At 45.0% G+C, this 17,006-nt stretch overlaps 9 protein-coding genes across 9 annotated transcripts; 8 read left to right on the top strand and 1 right to left on the bottom strand.

The window, feature by feature from the left end:
- Nucleotides 1-373: 373 nt before the first annotated feature.
- Nucleotides 374-814, top strand: VTP01DRAFT_898 (uncharacterized protein; the record flags this gene model as incomplete). The annotated part of the gene is made up of 4 exons (XM_069388160.1): nt 374-407; nt 469-528; nt 591-710; nt 768-814. 4 exons carry the CDS (start codon nt 374-376, stop codon nt 812-814), a joined length of 261 nt encoding a protein of 86 aa, XP_069245318.1.
- Nucleotides 815-888: 74 nt separating this feature from the next.
- Nucleotides 889-2,139, top strand: VTP01DRAFT_897 (uncharacterized protein; the record flags this gene model as incomplete). Its single annotated transcript, XM_069388149.1, has 1 exon — nt 889-2,139. One exon carries the CDS (start codon nt 889-891, stop codon nt 2,137-2,139), a length of 1,251 nt encoding a protein of 416 aa, XP_069245317.1.
- A 272-nt stretch (nt 2,140-2,411) lies between these two features.
- VTP01DRAFT_896 (uncharacterized protein) lies at nt 2,412-4,635 on the top strand (the record flags this gene model as incomplete). Its single annotated transcript, XM_069388138.1, has 6 exons — nt 2,412-2,601; nt 2,657-3,272; nt 3,328-3,529; nt 3,591-4,017; nt 4,080-4,157; nt 4,217-4,635. The coding sequence occupies 6 exons, from the start codon at nt 2,412-2,414 to the stop codon at nt 4,633-4,635; spliced, it is 1,932 nt and encodes a 643-aa protein (XP_069245316.1).
- Nucleotides 4,636-4,795: 160 nt separating this feature from the next.
- VTP01DRAFT_895 (60S ribosomal protein eL34) lies at nt 4,796-5,271 on the bottom strand (the record flags this gene model as incomplete). The annotated part of the gene is made up of 3 exons (XM_069388127.1): nt 4,796-4,975; nt 5,050-5,129; nt 5,193-5,271. 3 exons carry the CDS (start codon nt 5,269-5,271, stop codon nt 4,796-4,798), a joined length of 339 nt encoding a protein of 112 aa, XP_069245315.1.
- A 923-nt stretch (nt 5,272-6,194) lies between these two features.
- On the top strand, nt 6,195-7,606 carry VTP01DRAFT_894 (uncharacterized protein; the record flags this gene model as incomplete). The annotated part of the gene is made up of 3 exons (XM_069388116.1): nt 6,195-6,423; nt 6,490-6,822; nt 6,900-7,606. The coding sequence occupies 3 exons, from the start codon at nt 6,195-6,197 to the stop codon at nt 7,604-7,606; spliced, it is 1,269 nt and encodes a 422-aa protein (XP_069245314.1).
- A 70-nt stretch (nt 7,607-7,676) lies between these two features.
- On the top strand, nt 7,677-8,597 carry VTP01DRAFT_893 (uncharacterized protein; the record flags this gene model as incomplete). Its single annotated transcript, XM_069388105.1, has 5 exons — nt 7,677-7,971; nt 8,026-8,075; nt 8,159-8,190; nt 8,254-8,362; nt 8,430-8,597. The coding sequence occupies 5 exons, from the start codon at nt 7,677-7,679 to the stop codon at nt 8,595-8,597; spliced, it is 654 nt and encodes a 217-aa protein (XP_069245313.1).
- A 961-nt stretch (nt 8,598-9,558) lies between these two features.
- Nucleotides 9,559-11,016, top strand: VTP01DRAFT_892 (uncharacterized protein; the record flags this gene model as incomplete). The annotated part of the gene is made up of 4 exons (XM_069388094.1): nt 9,559-9,591; nt 9,646-9,702; nt 9,752-9,793; nt 9,853-11,016. 4 exons carry the CDS (start codon nt 9,559-9,561, stop codon nt 11,014-11,016), a joined length of 1,296 nt encoding a protein of 431 aa, XP_069245312.1.
- Nucleotides 11,017-11,186: 170 nt separating this feature from the next.
- On the top strand, nt 11,187-11,650 carry VTP01DRAFT_891 (uncharacterized protein; the record flags this gene model as incomplete). The annotated part of the gene is made up of 3 exons (XM_069388083.1): nt 11,187-11,341; nt 11,397-11,430; nt 11,507-11,650. 3 exons carry the CDS (start codon nt 11,187-11,189, stop codon nt 11,648-11,650), a joined length of 333 nt encoding a protein of 110 aa, XP_069245311.1.
- A 1,505-nt stretch (nt 11,651-13,155) lies between these two features.
- VTP01DRAFT_890 (uncharacterized protein) lies at nt 13,156-15,410 on the top strand (the record flags this gene model as incomplete). The annotated part of the gene is made up of 2 exons (XM_069388072.1): nt 13,156-13,964; nt 14,036-15,410. The coding sequence occupies 2 exons, from the start codon at nt 13,156-13,158 to the stop codon at nt 15,408-15,410; spliced, it is 2,184 nt and encodes a 727-aa protein (XP_069245310.1).
- Between the last annotated feature and the right edge of the window lie 1,596 nt (nt 15,411-17,006).

The following is a 17,006-nucleotide window of genomic DNA, read 5'->3' as shown; positions in this document are numbered from 1 at the left end:
CGGCGACCAAGGTTTAGAACAAACGCACGGTTAAAAGGCCACGTGAAGGGAGAGGCCACGAAGATACGAAAAGAGCACCATTAACACACAGTCGTGGCCATGACATCAGAATATAGAACATCTCAAACCTGCGGCTGGTGCCTAGGACCTGCTGTGCGACCCAGGGCAACCATCCTAAAGGATGGCAAGAAGAAAAAGCGGTCCGTTCATGGTGCTTCTTTATGCATGAATACCAAGTGTCCTTTGTATAGGGCCGGGCGAGCCGTACAAGGCCGTGACTATGGCGGCAAATTGCATTGCACTTAATGGCATTAGCCGGGTGATAGACGGTATACACCTATCGCCTTTTACAATACATTCAGCCGCTTTACACATGCTGAATACAAGCAACTCCCCTGACATCATTGGTAATAATTGGACTTCACAGTTATGTATCTTCCAGTAAAACTCACAGCGCTGAAATGTTAGGCAATGATGCTCAGGAGGATTCTGTCGAAGGGACAGATATACAATCTTCACTAGATGAATGTAAGTTTTCCATCGATAAGCCTACATGAAACAAGTGCACTGACTTTATAATTATAGGAGAGGTGAGAAAATAGAAGGCTACTTCTACGTTAAAGCCAATGGCTTATCAATTCTTGTACTATGCGACCTGGGGCGTCCTTTTGCGCTGGCTCTGCTTACGGGCTTGCACGAATATCGCAAGCGTAAGTCGTCAAATTTCAGTAGATTACAGTGGTCCAACGTTAATTCGATTTCTGTAGGCGCAAAATGTAGCCAACTAATACAAGCTGTCCGTTGGTTTTGCTAAATCAATTGCACGAGAAAAATACAGCCAGGAACACAAGTCCGCACCCCGCGCCCTCCCTTTCTCCACATTCCCCTATGCTTCGGCGTCTTGTTCCTTTTCGAGCAGCATTCTCGACCTCAGCTGCACGCCAACACAGACCAAACGCCCGTAAACAGCTACAAGGCACAGGTGCGGTCCCGCAAAGGGCAGGTATTGCTAATGACAAGCAAATTTACCTTGACTGGAATGCGCGCAAAACATCTGTTTTCCACCATTTCTGGCTTCGGGACCATTGCCGCTGTGAAAAATGTTACCACCCAGCTACGCGTCAACGACTTGTTGACACTTTCTCCATTCCCCGTGATATTGCACCAACAGCGATCGACAGCACCGAGGAAGGTCTAAAGGTGACATGGCCTGACGGACACCTCTCCCTGTACGCCTGGGACTGGCTTCATACTCACTCATACAGCCCTGTACTTCGTACCTCTGAACCGCTGCAAGGCAAAAAACCTCAAGTCTGGGATGCCACGACTTTATCTCCATTACCAGTTGTCAGTCACGAACAGGTGATACATGGCGACGGTCTAAAAAAATGGTTAGAGAACTTGGAAACGTATGGTATTGGATTTGTAGATGGTGTGCCGACCACTGTTGAAGCAACCGAAGCTCTGGCGCGCAAAGTCAGTTTCTTGAGAGAAACACACTACTCCCAGGGCATGTGGTCCTTCACTGCCGATCTGGCACATGCAGACACCGCTTACACTACGTTAGCACTCGGTGCACACACAGATAACACTTACTTCACCGAGCCAGCTGGTCTGCAGATGTTCCACAAATTAGAGTTCCAAGGAACCGGCGGTGATTCACTTTTTGTGGATGGGTTCAACGTTGCTCAGCAATTGAAGAAAAAATCACCTGAGGCGTACCGCACCCTGTCTACAACGTTGGTGCCTACTCACTCCGCTGGCGACGAGGACGTTCTGATCGTACCAACACCGCGCGCTTATCCTATCCTGAACCACGGTCCAGATGGTCAGCTATATCAAGTGCGTTACAACAATGACGATAGGTCCACTCTCGACCATCTCAGCTCGACCCAGCTAGAAGAATTTTACGATGCCCTGTTTATGTGGAACGAGCTCCTCAAGAAACCAGAAAATGAACTCTGGGAACCATTGCCACCTGGTCGCGTTGTTTTGTTCGATAATTGGCGAGTCTTGCATGGGCGCAGTGCTTTCACTGGACATCGCCGCATCTGCGGTGCATATTTCCCTTGGGACGATTACAAGAGTCGTGCTCGGACATTACGCTTAACGCCGGAGGATAAGGATCGCCTGCTGTAATTTAGCATATCAATACATATTGTATCTTGAATTCGGTAAAATCTAGACGTATATTTTTAGAATTGACCACACATTTGAACACGGAAAGTTTGACTATAGTAGCAGAGAGTACGCATAAAGTAACAAGTCGGGAATGCAGCATGACTTGCTTTTCAGTTGCATGCATTATGAGGACCAGTCATGCCGACTCGTGCCTGAGTGGCTTGCGCTTGATTTCCGCATTAAGATCGACTTCCGATTTTTCTACTTCATTATTCTTCTTCTCAGAGATCATGGGAGACAAAAAAGGCCAGAAGCCTCAACGCAAGAATTTTAACAGAAATGAGCCTGTGATCAAAGATCCTCGCTTTGCTCACGTCCACCAAGATCCTCGGTTCCGACGACCTAAAAAGTCGGATTCCAAGGTTACTATTGACAGCCGTTTCAAGGACATGTTGACCTCGGAAGAGTTTGCAGGCACACGTAGGTTTTAGACATGTAAGAATCATGCGATGACTTGCTAACTAAACCCAAACAGCCAAGGTCGACAAGTACGGTCGCAAAGTGCAGCAAAAGACAGCTGACGAGTTGAAACGATTTTATCACATTGAAGATGATGAGGAAAGCGAGAGTGAAGAGGAGAAGACACTGGAGGAACTAGAGAAGGAACTTGCAGAAGATGAAGAGAATCTACGTGACGAAATAAGCGAAAATGAGGAAGAGGATGACGATCTCGATGCCAAGGCCGTAGGCAAGCAAGTATACGATCCTATGCGTGGCAAGGGCATCATCGGTTCTTCTGATGAATCTTCCACCGATGAAGAGGAGGATGAAGAAGAGGAGGAGCAAGAAGAAGAGACCAAGGTTCCTGAGGGCGAACCCACACGGCGCATTGCGGCTGTGAACATGGATTGGGATAACATCAAGGCCGTTGATTTGCTCAAAGTTTTGAACGGCTTCAAGCCTAGCGCATCCGTTATCAAGAGTGTCTCGATATATCCTTCTCAATTTGGCAAAGAACGAATGCAACGTGAAGATATTGAAGGCCCACCCAAAGAGATTTTTGATGTCGATCCTGAGAAACTCACCGAGGAAGATGAGGGCGAAGAGTTTGATCAGGAAGCTCTCCGAAAATATCAGCTGGACCGTCTCAAGTAAGCATAATGTAATCTTAATTTGTTTGATTGATGACCCTAACGTATGTTTCAGATATTACTACGCCGTGATTGAGTGCGATAGCGTCGCAACAGCAAAGGCATTGTATGAAGCCTGCGATGGTACGGAATATGAAAGTAGCGCCAACTTTTTCGATTTGCGATATATACCCGATGACATGACATTCGACGACGAACCACGCGAGGTTGCCACTATTGCACCAGAAAACTATAAACCGTCCATCTTCTCGACTCAGGTACGGACTTCTGTCTCAGATACACAATCATTGTATATTAATGAACAAAATTTTATGCTAGGCATTGCAACATACCAAAGTGAAACTTACTTGGGACGAGGATGACAATGAACGCATGCAGATTACTCGACGTAACTTTACAGAAAGCGACTTGCAAGAGCTAGATTTTTCAGCGTACATTGCTTCGTCAGATGAAGAGAGTGATTACGACGAGGAAGATGTTAATGCTCTGCGTGAAAAATACCGAAAACTGCTTGAGGAAAGCGATGGAAATGCATATGATGGACATGATCACCAGGAGGAAGGTGATATGGAAATTTCCTTTACTCCAGGTTTGAGCGAAGCCGCTGCTGCAGCTGTCGAGAAGAAGAACGAGCCAGAAGAGAAAGAAGAGACGACGATTGAAAAATATCAGCGCAAGCAGCGAGAAAAAAGACAGGCTAGAAAGGAGAAACGAAAGGCTGCAAAGAACGAAGAACAGGAGAGTGGTAAGTAATTAGCCAGAGCTGGAGATTATACAAAAGCAACTAAGGTATACATTTTGCACAAGAATCCGAGGTGGATGAGGACGATCCATACTTTAAGGAAGCTCTGGAAGAAATGGAGCAAGAAGTCCCATCCTCCAAAGGTACCTATCCTGCGAAATCCAAAATGCCATACTCCTGTATTTCTGACAGAATTCTATAGATAAATCCAATAAGGTGAATGATAAGAAGAAGAACAGAAAGAGCAAGAACAAACTGTCCAAGGAGGAACTTGAAGAGCAAGAACGACAAAAGGCAGACCTCGAGTTGCTTATGGACGATGCTGATGGAAAAGGTGACGGTTTTAACATGGCTGATGTGATCAAAAAAGAGAAGGCGGAGGCACGAAAAGGCAAAAAGAACAAGAGAAAGGCAGCCGAGGCGCTGGATGGAGCGCAAGAAGACTTCGAAATCAATGTCGAAGACCCACGTTTCGCTGCAATGCATGAATCCCATCATTTTGCTATCGATCCAACAAATCCGCAATTCAGAAAGACCAAGAGCATGCAAAAGATCATGGAGACACGACAAAAGAAATTGCGCCAGAGCAAACTTGTGGAAGAAGATTCCTGGAAGAAATAGACTCCTTTTTACCCTTTCGACTTTCTTTGGTTTGTTCCCTTTTCCCCATTGCATCTTGTTTTCTCTTTTCCTCCATGTTGAACACGTCTGTAGATAAAGCAATAGTAATAATTGTTGCATTCAAACTTTTCACTAGCTTTATTGGCGCTCAGTGATAAAGTTATTTCTTCTGGGTCTGGGACTTGAGGACCTTCTTGACGATCTTCTGCTCCTCGACCAAGAAAGCACGGATAATGCGGTTGCGAACGCAGTGAGCGCAACGGGAACCACCGTAGGCACGGCTGACGGTCTTGTGTCTCTTGGAGAGCTTAGCCAACTTGCGAGGGCGGATAGCCTTAAGCTGTTGTCAAAAAAATATTGTCGTTAGTCGATCCATAGCCGCACATTCACGTCGATCTGTTGCTGATGACTTACGCCGGCCAGAGCTTCGCCGCAATCGCCGCAACGAGGAGCCTTCACAGGCTTCTTCTGGTAGTGGTACACCAACTTGCCACCTTTGCAGCAAAACATTGTAAGCATTCCCATTCACATTCACATTACGTTTCCACGAAATTTACCAGGAGTCTTGACGACCTTGACTCGGTTGGAGCGGGTGTTGTATGAAAGACGGCGTCGATAGGTGAGTCTCTGAACCATTTCAACTAGAGGAAACCGTTAGATGAACGTCGCTCGCAACGATGGATGGATGGATGATTTACCGAACGAAGAGGAGGTTTATAGGCTTCATGGTCAATGAGCTTACTTACTGACGGAAATTCCAGCTCCGATTTCCTATGTGGGCAGAAGGCGATTTCGCTAAGATTTTCCTGACAGGAGCTGTGCGAATTACAAAGCGACTTCAGGAAGATGGACGATTTTCATTTAGAATTAATATCCTGGCTGCTACGATGTAGATGATTTACGTTTTCATTTTAGCAATGAGCTCCATTTAATCTGCATGCAAACTCCTTTACAACCTGCCCTGGGTACCGGCTTACATGGTAGCTTTTGTTTGCGAAGTGTACAAAGTCAAGGGCGACACTTTTGCTTCATAATTTGCTGTTGTTTTTAAGTAAGTTCTGATGTAGACGAATAGTTCCTTCATTCTATTTCCCTGCATTGTCTATTATCAGTGACAACATCAGAAGAAGAGGGAAGAAACGCTTTGTAGCGAATGAGAAGTCTGCTCCTGAGAATTGCAACGTGGGAATGCATACTGTTTTGCGTAGATATGCTACTCCAGTGTTTCCAAACGCGTCGATGCACAATGACTGCCTCAACGCTTATGCGCTTCCGAGAATGTATTTTATGAAAAGATATTATTCTATAGAAATACAGCGTTCATTACATGGTGGATACCTGCTGGGATGAAAGACCACACGTGGTCTCACATCATTGCAAGCATGTCCATGTAATAGCATTTTTCCTGGTGATGAAAAAGAAACAAGTAGGTCACCAGATTCAATTGTTTAAAATGTGCCGTGTACAACATGATGCATCAATTTTCGTTCCTCTTCTTACTCCCACACGCTCACCGCATTCAAAACTCTCTGTTTTACTCTGTCACAACCAAAAAGTCAATGAAGATGGCGCTGTATCGAAGAAACAACTGGCAGGAAGATGTCCGAACAGGGTCAGATGAAGTAGAGGAGCAGCTATGTCACGACAAGGCGTACTCAGTCGCGCTGTTAGCATCGAAAGCTACTCTATGGACACCTGCAGTCACCTCAATGCTTGAAGCACCAACCTCCGCTCTCGATATGTATTTGAAAGCTATTGAACTGGAGCGCAAGGACCAGCTGAGTGAAGGTAAACGGTGAAATGGTTCGGTGCATGCAGCGTGGTTCCCACGAAAGCAATGTTTTCCCATCATAGCACTCGTGTATTACAGGCGTGCCTTCAGGCTGGACTCTGATGTTGACAGAGCCTACCGTCAGTATGAGCAGCAAGCTGTTGCTGGTGTTGCTACTGCGGGCTCATCCAATGATGTTAGCTCAAGTGCTGCGGCAGGGAACACTGAACTGCTAAAAGCAACTAATACCTCTCGTCTGCCTGTTCTCCCCAACTCCTCTTCCTTCGCTGCCTCAAATCACACAATGGGCAACGTCAAAGACCCACTGGATGTATTGGCCATCCAGTTTAATCAACAAGATACACAATATATTCCAGCTATTGACTACAAACCAATGCCGATCCGCAAATTGCCAGGTACGCAATAATGGTTCATGCGACCACGAGTGGAACAGAAAAATAACGTACGTTTTTTTCTTATTCCTACCATCAAGGCGAGATCCTTGTTCAGGTGTTGCAGCACCTCGCATTGCATTCAGTATCATCCGTGGCGAAGTTTGCACTCGTTTGCAAACGCTTCTTTATTGCCACCAGGTCACCGACACTCTGGCGGTTCCTCTGTGAGCACGTCTTTCGGGAACCCGGCATGAGCATGGAAAAATCCAAGAGAGTACAAGCCGAGGTTGTAACAAGCCTCTATGGAGGATATTGGTTGCGCATGTATATAGAAAGACCTCGAGTTCGATACGACGGGGTTTATATCTCCGTATGTCAATATATCCGGCCTGGAGTATCAGAGACTGCCTGGACACAGCCTGTGCACCTGGTCACTTACTACCGATATCTACGGTTTTTCCCTGATGGAACGATCATTAAATACCTCTCCACCGATGAACCGAGCAACGTGGTGCGTCTGCTGACACCCAACTTCTCGCAACGCCAGGTCTTCCATGGTAGCTTTGAAATTCGCAACGAGGATGAGATAGTCATCGAAATGCGGGATTTGCTGGCGCGACCTCGCGAACGGTTCAAGATGGTTCTACATCATATCAAAAAATCGCATCGCGGGCGACTTTGCAAACTAGGTTGGCAAGAATATGTCAGTGAAAAAGAAGGCCGGGACGAAGGCACGAGTTATGATCTAAAATTGATGAGGCCCTACGTCTTTAGCGTAGTACGAAGTTACAACACTGCCCTGTAAAATCAATTTTAAACAACCGCATAAACATTCTCTCGACTTCCTTGTCCCTTTTGCGAGAACAAATATTACCATGTCCCTTGATGAGTCTAGCTCACCGCTGGCTACCGCCATCTATGAACATTTTCAGGCAACTGTTCGGCTAATTCAGGTCGCGCTCATGTTGGAATGGACAATTTTCACGCGCTTCGTTGTTGGAGTGATCTTGGCCACCATACTGTCTGTCCTGTATCTCGTCTTTTCGCTCCGAAACGCACGTCAGCCATTGGTAATATGGGAACGACTCAACAAGCCGCTTGTTAAGTTGTTCCGCGCCTGGATATTCGCCTGGCTACTCGGTAACGCTGATCCGTACGTGCGCTCGATAGGTAGTTTCAAATCTATCTGTATCACAATTGCGGCGCACTGACTTTCTGTTTCAGATCTGCGCATCTCCACATTCTCTCGAGGTTTCTGTACCGGAATTATGCGAGTAAGTCATTTCTCGAAATGAAACAAAAAGGATTGCAAAAAGATAGGGATCAAATAGTAATCCAACAATTTTGATAACAAAAGGATCACAAAAGTATCCATAATCCCTTCAAAAGGTATCACACTCAAGTATGGAAATCGGAAATTGGTTCTGACAACTGACATTGTTTTCGTAACAGTATCCATGCAACTGCTTTGGCGACCTTTGCAGAGACAGTGGGCGGCCTTGCGCTCATGAGTACCCTTAAAAAGAAAGATCGAGCCATTCTAGTGGGATTGAACATGGAGGCAAGTTATGGAGAAAGCACAAGACGACTGAGAGACACATGAGGTATTAACCTGCCGCCGCCTGCAGTACAAGAAGAAAGCCCGAGGGCTACTTACAGCTTCCTCCGACTTTACCCCGCCTGATCTTGCGGAAGGCAAGCACACAGTCAACACAGAGGTTGTGATCAAGGACCGCGTACTTGACACTGTTGCTATTGCTCACCTGAGCTGGAGTGTTGAAACAAAAGAATCATAATGAGTCGAAAGACCAGGCGCTGCAGTGCTGTAAAGTGCAATTTAAGGGAAAGCTGCCTTGCGATCGTGTAACATAGAGCTGCATGTGTCCCGGTCATCCTGCAAAAAGCAGCGCTTTCACCGGTCATCCCCTTCCCCTGCTATCTGCATGGAATCTAAACACTTGACACTACTAATATACATCTTGCTCTAAAACCTAATTATTTGTATTCTTGAAGCATTATCCTGGCTACCATCCTGCAAATGACGGGAAAAATCTATGCATGAGATGCAGCCTCATTTTTCTTTTTTAAGATTCAACGCTGCAGAACTTTCTTGGGTTGCCGCCCGAGACAACTCTGCTGCTCAACACGTCACTTGTATGATCTTGTACAGTGTAGTAACAAAGATCGCCGCAGTTTACGCCGAATGCGTAGCAAACTGCGGGTTAACACCGCGTGCCATTTGGGCACGAACAATTCTTTGCATATCGTCCCCGTTTGAAGGCATGATTCCAGGAGCGAGTTTTCTTGATGTTTATTGTCACATAGGATAAATGAGGGAAAATGGCAACTAATGCAAATCAGCCGAAAAGGGTAGCAAATTTCGCTCTTGTGCTTGTCTGTAGCAACAAAGTTTTGCAAGTGCAATTCCGAAAAAGTGTTTGCCCCAGATGCTATATCCAGGAAAAATAACAACAACATTGAGCATAGGATGTTCGAATCGACCCCTGGATTTTCAAAAGCTGCCTGTGTTTATTTTGAGTCTTTTCTTTTTTTCTTTCTTTTTTTTTATTTTTTGTTTCTAAGAGTCTACTCGCTGCTCTTAGTTGCTCGAGCTACTACAGAAAAAAAAAGTTACGGCGCTTGATTTTTTGCTTCTCTCTCTCTCTTTCTTTTCCTCTCTCACATTTCTCACCCCGTTTCTTTGCGTGTGCTCGTTTACGCCTTATATATTTTACGCTAGTTCCTTCGGAGAAGTTCATGTCTGCTCATAGGCTCCAGAACTATCCACAGGTACGAGCTGTGCCTAATCTGCCAACTTCATCGCGATGACCGATCTGCAAATAGACACTAGGGCGCCTGCCACAGCAGGCTGTCACAAATCGGCCGCTTCCCATTCGCAAGGTACGATGATGAGGAGAGTTACGATATGTTGCTGACAACGCCACTTTAGAATGCGTGTATCGTTTGTAGCATATGCTTCACTTGCTCCAAGGCAAGCAGTCTGTGTGCTTTTTCCTGTGCCATGGACGATGAACTGACAAAATGACACAGGTTTACGGAGAGGACTGTACGTGTGACGAAATGCAACCGCGCCGCGGCAAGAACTTGCCCGAAGGAAGCCTCGACTCTCGCGCAAAGAAACTCGTCCCAAACGACAAGGACGATTACGAATTCTCGATCTGGTGGCTCTCCGAGAATGCCAGTCCAGTCTATCGGGACGAATCGAGACAGGTTGTGGGCTTACGAAACGTGTCAGAAGTGTCACTCTGCAAGGCACACAGTAGTACACTCTACCGAGCCAAGAAGAGGCATGAGCGAGGCAAGAATCAGGCTCCGCCATCACCAGCAGACTCAAATGGCATTGATACAGCCATGATGGACGCAATTCCAGCACACAGTAGCACTGCGAATCACGGCCGACCATACTCTGATCCATATCCGCTTCAGCCACAATTGCACCATCACTACCAGATTCCACCTCCATATCCAACGCATATGAGAGAAAGCAGTCTCGCGGCAAAAGTACGCGATATGAAATGCGATCATCAGCCTCCGCCAGATTTCAGCACTATGACATCGTCAACATCTCTAAAGCGAAAGAGAACAAACAATATGTCTTTGGATCAGCAGCGGCCACATTCGAGTGCTTCCACGCCGCTTTATGCAACCGGCATGGCGCCACTTTTATCTCATCCGCCTCCTTCATCCTCATCTTCAGCGGTCTCGGCCTCTACGTCGCGTCACGAAACGCCTGACAGTTTCACGCCCCACCAGCTACCGCCACTACAGAGCCGCGAACCTCTTTCTATTTTGTCTTCTTCTCTGCAGCATTCGCTTCAGGTTACGCCATTGTATTCCCAAAAGCAGGATCCGCCCTCACCACCCACTCCTGTGGTGAAGAATAACGAGCCAGAAATTGTGGTGGAAACCGTATCTCTCAAAACATTTCCTACACCAGAATGCCCCTCCACCTATCACATTCGCAATCTCGCTATCTCGGACACATTTACATTCAGAGACTTACTACAGGAAGTGGATATGATCGGTACTCCACCGCCAGGAAAGAAAATTGTGATATCAGACGAGAAAAATGAAATGGTCTTCCCCCTAGATCAAGCAATCAGAAGCGTATTCCGTCGTCCCTCGTCTACTCATATGGAATTATGCGTCAGCTTAAGCGACAAACCGTCTATCGATTGGAGCATGTATACCTGAGGAAGGAAGGATATTGGCTTTTTTCTCACTCTTTTCTTTTTTTTTCCTTTTTTCTTTTTCCAACTTGTGATATCCCCTCAATACAACAAACCCATTCCTGTTTTTTGAAAAACCCATGAACAAGGATAAAGATTTTATCTGGTACACTCTTCCTTTCTCTTCCGGAAACGATGAGTACAAATGAACAATCACGAAAACTAGCTGCAGAAGCAAATCAGAAAGCGAAAGAATATCATCAAGCACGGACAACAGAAATGGCCAGATGCTTTGATGATCTTGAAATGGATCAGCCTCTACCTCGCGATCACACCGATCCCGGGAACTCGTACGCAATTCAGAATCGTGCGAGTATAGCGCATATATACTTACTTATGGAATAGATCATGGATTGACGTACCAGAAGGACAGTGTCAAGTATGTAAGTCGAAACCACTTCTTGAAATAAAAGAGGATACATAATGACTTAACACGCAAAATGTTTTTGCTGCAGTGCTGGCCAAAGCCGAAGATCTACCCGTTCTGGATTTTGAGCTGGAAGGACCAAAGGATGGCAAACATAAGCGAGAGTGACCATTTTCTTTTTATTGCCCTTCGAATAACTTTTGTATCCGTCTTTCTGTTGCTGATTTGCTAGATGCTTGGTCCTAAAAATTGAGCTGTAACTAATTGGACACATCGTTATGCAAAGTTAGCGAGATACTAGTCGTGGTATGCACGTTTCGAATGGTTACAAGAGAAAGAGATAAGAAGAAAAGAAATACGGAAGAGAAGGGCGTTGCAATTAAATATGCTTCGATACCTAAAGATCGATTCTGTTCCCCTTGTGATTATTGATTGTTGTCAGGATCACGTCTATATAAAGACGGTGTTCCTCCTGGTCATTGCACCTTGGACTGTTTGCGATTGTCACTTTGGTATCATATGCATATGATTCCAAGTACCTTTTCAAAAGTCTTCCTTTGCTGACTCTTGATTTTAACAACACATCCAGCCGGGTTATTTCAGCGCTCCTTTGTTTTTCGAGCTATTATTTCTCTTTTGTTCAAGTCGACGAGTAAGTAATTATTGAAGATAATGTTGGATGACCCAAGATAATAATTCATGATATCTCTAGAATCCCTCGGCCAAATTTCTCGGCCTTGACCTGGTGGGACATACAGAGTTTGTTCGATCTTGTATATTTTACTCGGCCCACGTTGACACGCAAGCGATGTCGTATCGCGGTCTGGTATTCTAGGAAAAATATGCAGCGGATGTCTGGGACACCAAAGGCAGAACGAATTCTCGATGCTAAAAGAGCTTAATTTCCTGCTGTCTACAGTACAAGCTTTGCAGACCCATTTCGGGGTATGTGGGTATGTTATAGTATGAATCCTGCTACGCCTCTTGTTAGCACTCAGGGAGAAGAGAAACCGCACTATTTATATGCCAACACTCGAAAATAGAGAAATAATCGACAAAGTGTATTATATACAAAGCAGTAATACCGCAACAAATGTGAACAGCATACAAAAACTGCAAATTGTGCCAAAGTAGCGGAAAAATGGCGCTGTAAACTCGAAAAGACTAGTTTGCCTATCAATAAATCTCCAGGCAATTGAGTGGATCCATCAGATGGAAGAATATGAACCAACGAAAAACCTCCCTTCTCGCATAAATCTTTGCATACATCTCGACAAAAGGAGCTGCTGTGCAACCAGGATCTTCATTGCTATCGTAAAGCTGATATTGACGAACATTTCTCAAAACAATTATGCATTGTAGCTAGTCTCATAATAAAAGAGAGATCGTTTTCTACCGTGTATAGTGATTTCGGTGTTTTCGATATTCGTTAAGATCCAATTGAGTCAAACCAGAACTGGCCATTAATTGCTGCCACTTCAAAATTTGCTCCGAGAAGCCGTCTGAAAACGTTTCCTTCTCCTAGCCATGAACTTGATTCTGCCTCAAACTATTTTGAGACGCAAATGAAGACATCTAGTCTATTTTTGCATAACCACGCATGGGTGAGAAAGAGTTAAGGCAAGTGTGTCATAAATGGCGACAGGAGCTTGATGGTGCCCGACAAGGAGGTCGAAACTCAGTCGCGTCGCGTTTGTGGCGCGTTCCCCTTTCACCGATTTAAGATAACTGCTTCCTATGAACGAAACCACCGTCCAGCAGCCATTGCGGCCTACCACTGCTACAGAGTCTTTAGAAAATGCATCACGGAGTAACAATACAGAAAACGTCTCCAGCTCGGATGAAGCCCTAGGTCCATCGCTCCCTGACAGCTCAATACGAAAAGCAACAACCACCTTCGACGATTCCGATTCTGACGATGACGACCTGGGACCGATGCTATCCGGCTTTGATAACCTTAACCTGCCTGCAAAAATGAAACGACTTATGCAAGGCGTGAACCTGGATAAGGGAGCGGATAGTAGCGAAGACGACGATGATGATGATATTTTGGCAGACAACACCCTATTCCGTACACCTGCTGCTGTTAAGACAGTCGAAGTACGATCTATGCTTAAGCAACCGCCTTCAGCTCCAGCGATTACCGAGAAAGCTAAAAAGCAAAGATCGAAAAAACAACCGCCAAAACGACCAAAACAAAAAGCTTCGATTGATTCTCTCGCAGAGCCTAGCAGTAGCAGCAATGATAGCGAGGCGGAAGACAATTCACCCAAAAGCCGAAAATCGTCAAAGAAACGTACGCTTGCTGAGACGCTCGAATTTCTTGCAGAATCAAGCGATGATAGCCAAGACGAGTCGATGACACCCAAACGAGACCGGCCTCCCAAGCGAGCCATGTCCAAGCGAGCCCAGTTACTAATGTACCAAGAGACACAACGTTTAGCGCGATCGTCCTCAGCATCCCTCAGCGCGCGACAGGGTAAATTAGCATTTGGAGGGCTCTTGGAACGCTTGAAATCCGCGAAGGATACGTCTACTATAACAAGGTATATTTGGGATGGTGTCGGTCAGGAGCTAGATCCAAGTACTAATATGGTTTCTTTAAAACCCTATGCAGCATTGAATCTCCAGATCGAACTGAAAAGACTTTCTCATTGGTGACGGCAGCGCAGAATATCGAACAAGAAGAGGATGATGATGATGATGATGATCTCGAGGTTGTCGGTGGTCCCAGCTTGCATCTACTCCCTTCACCTGAACAGAACCGTTTCCATTGGCAGTCGCCAACTCGCAAACCACAATTGGATCTTAATAGACAGCTACAGCAGCGGATAGCAAAGGAAATAATGGAGAGAAGGAGAGAAGCAGAAGAGAGAGCGCGGGCTCGCGGCGAGTATAAGAATGCACAAGAGTCGGCGGAGAAGCAGTTAGAACGTGAACGAGAGGCTAAATTAATCGATTCGCAAGTCAAGCAACATCTTATGAAGAATGCAACCCGCAACAATAGCGACGATGAATCTGTACCAGACGAAGAAGACGAGGAAGAAGAGCTTGAACCTATTGAATATCCAGATAGTGAAATTGAGAATGAAGAAACAAATGAAAACGATACCCTGATACCCGATGAAGAAAATGACGGCAATAACAACAACACAAAGAAACGGCGAAGGATCATATTCAGCGATGAAGAGGACGAGAATGATAACAATGAACAGTCAAATACCAAGCAAAACAACTTGGATGAAGTTTCATCGAAGAACAAGAGAGAGAAACCGGCGACATATGGGACGAGTGGTCCACAAACAAAGATTAATACGGAGTATTTGGACGCAGAAGCGGAGGAATCAGAAGACGAGTTCTATGGGGCAGGTGGACCTGATGATCCAGACGGAGAAGATTTGGACGTATATGAGCAAGACGGCATGCTGGTTGACAAGACAGATGAACATGTTGACGAAGCTGCACTTCGCTCGGCTTTGAACTCACAATTGGCCGAATCCGATAAGCACATGGTTGATCGAATCTTGAAAGATATTATGAGCGGTGGATTACGGCGGCAGAAAGCTGCCAAAGAAGCAGGGTTCATTTTGGACGACTACAACATTTTTGATGATCAGAACGATGATCTGGTGGCATTACGACGCGCAGCCGCAGAACGGAGACGTCGCATCCAAGAGGAATCTGGCGATGTGCTTGCTGCACTGGCGAAGAACCCTAAAACAGCAGCATTTGCTAAAGCAGCCTTACCTATACCAGACGAATCTGACCGGCTTGAAATTGACCGGGAAGAGAAACAGACTGATGACGAGGATGAAGATGACGAGGAAGAGGGTGATAAAATGGCTGTAGATAGTGAAGATGACCAAGATGCCAGCGATGGATATAGCAAAGCTTCTCCTAATGTAAATACTGAAAGAACACGATCTCGTTCTGCATGGATGGACTGGATAAAACCTCGACGACCCAAAAATCAAGCAGAATCCACGGAATAAAAACTTATATTTTCTGCCGAAGATCTTGTCCTGGTAAAAGTTCTACGTTATTACAAGGTCGCTCACAACAAAACTTTAGAGGTAGAAGTATATAAAATAGATAGATATAGGTTATCTATGAACTAGAGCGACCTAGAGCGACCTAGAGCAATCTGAAACGATCTAGAGCTGATTCATAAAAAATATTATCAGTGGCAGTAAGATCCCGAGATCCTTACTCCTTTCCACTGTTAGCTCTCTGAAATACATGTTTGCCCATTATAATACATTTCATTTCGGAACGTACACTTTCCTCTGGATATGTGAATACACGTTTCCGAGGTTAAACGAGGTGGCTACTTCATTTTTATTTCATGATACTGCTCAAAAGAAGGCATTTATGGATCAGTCCGGATTACGTCCAGGTAATTTATAATGGTGTATGCATGTATAGATGACATCTCACGCGAGTTTATTGAAAGTTTCAGAGGAAAGCCAATCTTTCAGCAAAAGGATTCAAAATTTATTTGGCGAGCAATATTGTCTCATTTAAATGACAAAACGTCGATCGTGGACGCCACGGCTATCTACTACAACAATATCACTCCGTGGAAATATTCATATGTAAGTTACCGGTAAAGGTTCAACCATGCCGTTCCAATCTAATTCCCCTATCCGCACAAAGTGTCTTTCCATTCTCCACGAAGGTACGTTGGAGGATATCAGAATGGCTTTTATTCGAACAAGTCTTATCGGTCGAGGCATTGTATCAGTTTTAGTCTAGATACTCAGTGAACGATTCATGATATTTGATACGGTTGCAAAACTAAGATCCCACTTGAAAACGGAACATCAAGTGAATGGAGGGGGATCCAAGTTTAGTTGGAGCTATCATCTCCAATGTACCAACGCGACCGAAAGGAAAGAGACGCAGAAACACCGCCGAATATACACATATCCACACAAAAGACGACGCATCTCACGAATCGCTCACCTTTATTTCGAAGGCTCTTCCTGTTTTTATAATTGTGCGTCAGTGGACGATTTCGAAGCCCATGTACTGAATTCACGCCTGTCACAAGAAAGCCCAAAGAAGAAGAGGCGCCGTTCCAGTACTAGTAACTTATTTCCTCGTCCGTTGGAATTGGTTTCTAATCATTGTATATTATAGAAGCCTCTGAAAGAAGAAACTCTTGGTCCAGTTTGGACGACTCATCTCAAAGAATTGTAAAGTACAACTAATTGTGTTCTGGCGGGCAATTGGAACCACAAATAAGTGACAATGGTCAAGTAAGTAGATTGATTGGTTGATTACCATGTAGTACGCCTATTGATCAATATCTCGTGGATTATCAATGAATACAATGTCACGGTCCATTTAATGCGTTTCAGAGGCAAATCGGTCTCTGTAACTGTACTGGTAAATAGTTCTGTAATTATCAAACTGATAATTTACTGTGCTAGTTCTCTGAACTACATTTTCCTTTTAACATTAATAGACGATGTGTCTTAGTGGAGTTGTACAATTTGGCAAGCCCGAAAAATATGGAGTCGATCATACACCTTTTCCAAAAATGAATGTCGCTGCAATTTGCCGTTTTGCTGTATAAATGTATT

The sequence above is a fragment of the Rhizomucor pusillus genome, assembly GCF_041956525.1.
Source record: "Rhizomucor pusillus strain CBS 183.67 unplaced genomic scaffold VTP01scaffold_1, whole genome shotgun sequence".
In the NCBI taxonomy this organism is placed as follows: domain Eukaryota; kingdom Fungi; phylum Mucoromycota; class Mucoromycetes; order Mucorales; family Lichtheimiaceae; genus Rhizomucor; species Rhizomucor pusillus.
The sequence above is the reverse complement of the archived record's forward strand: the minus strand, read 5'-3'. Positions and strand labels throughout refer to the sequence as shown.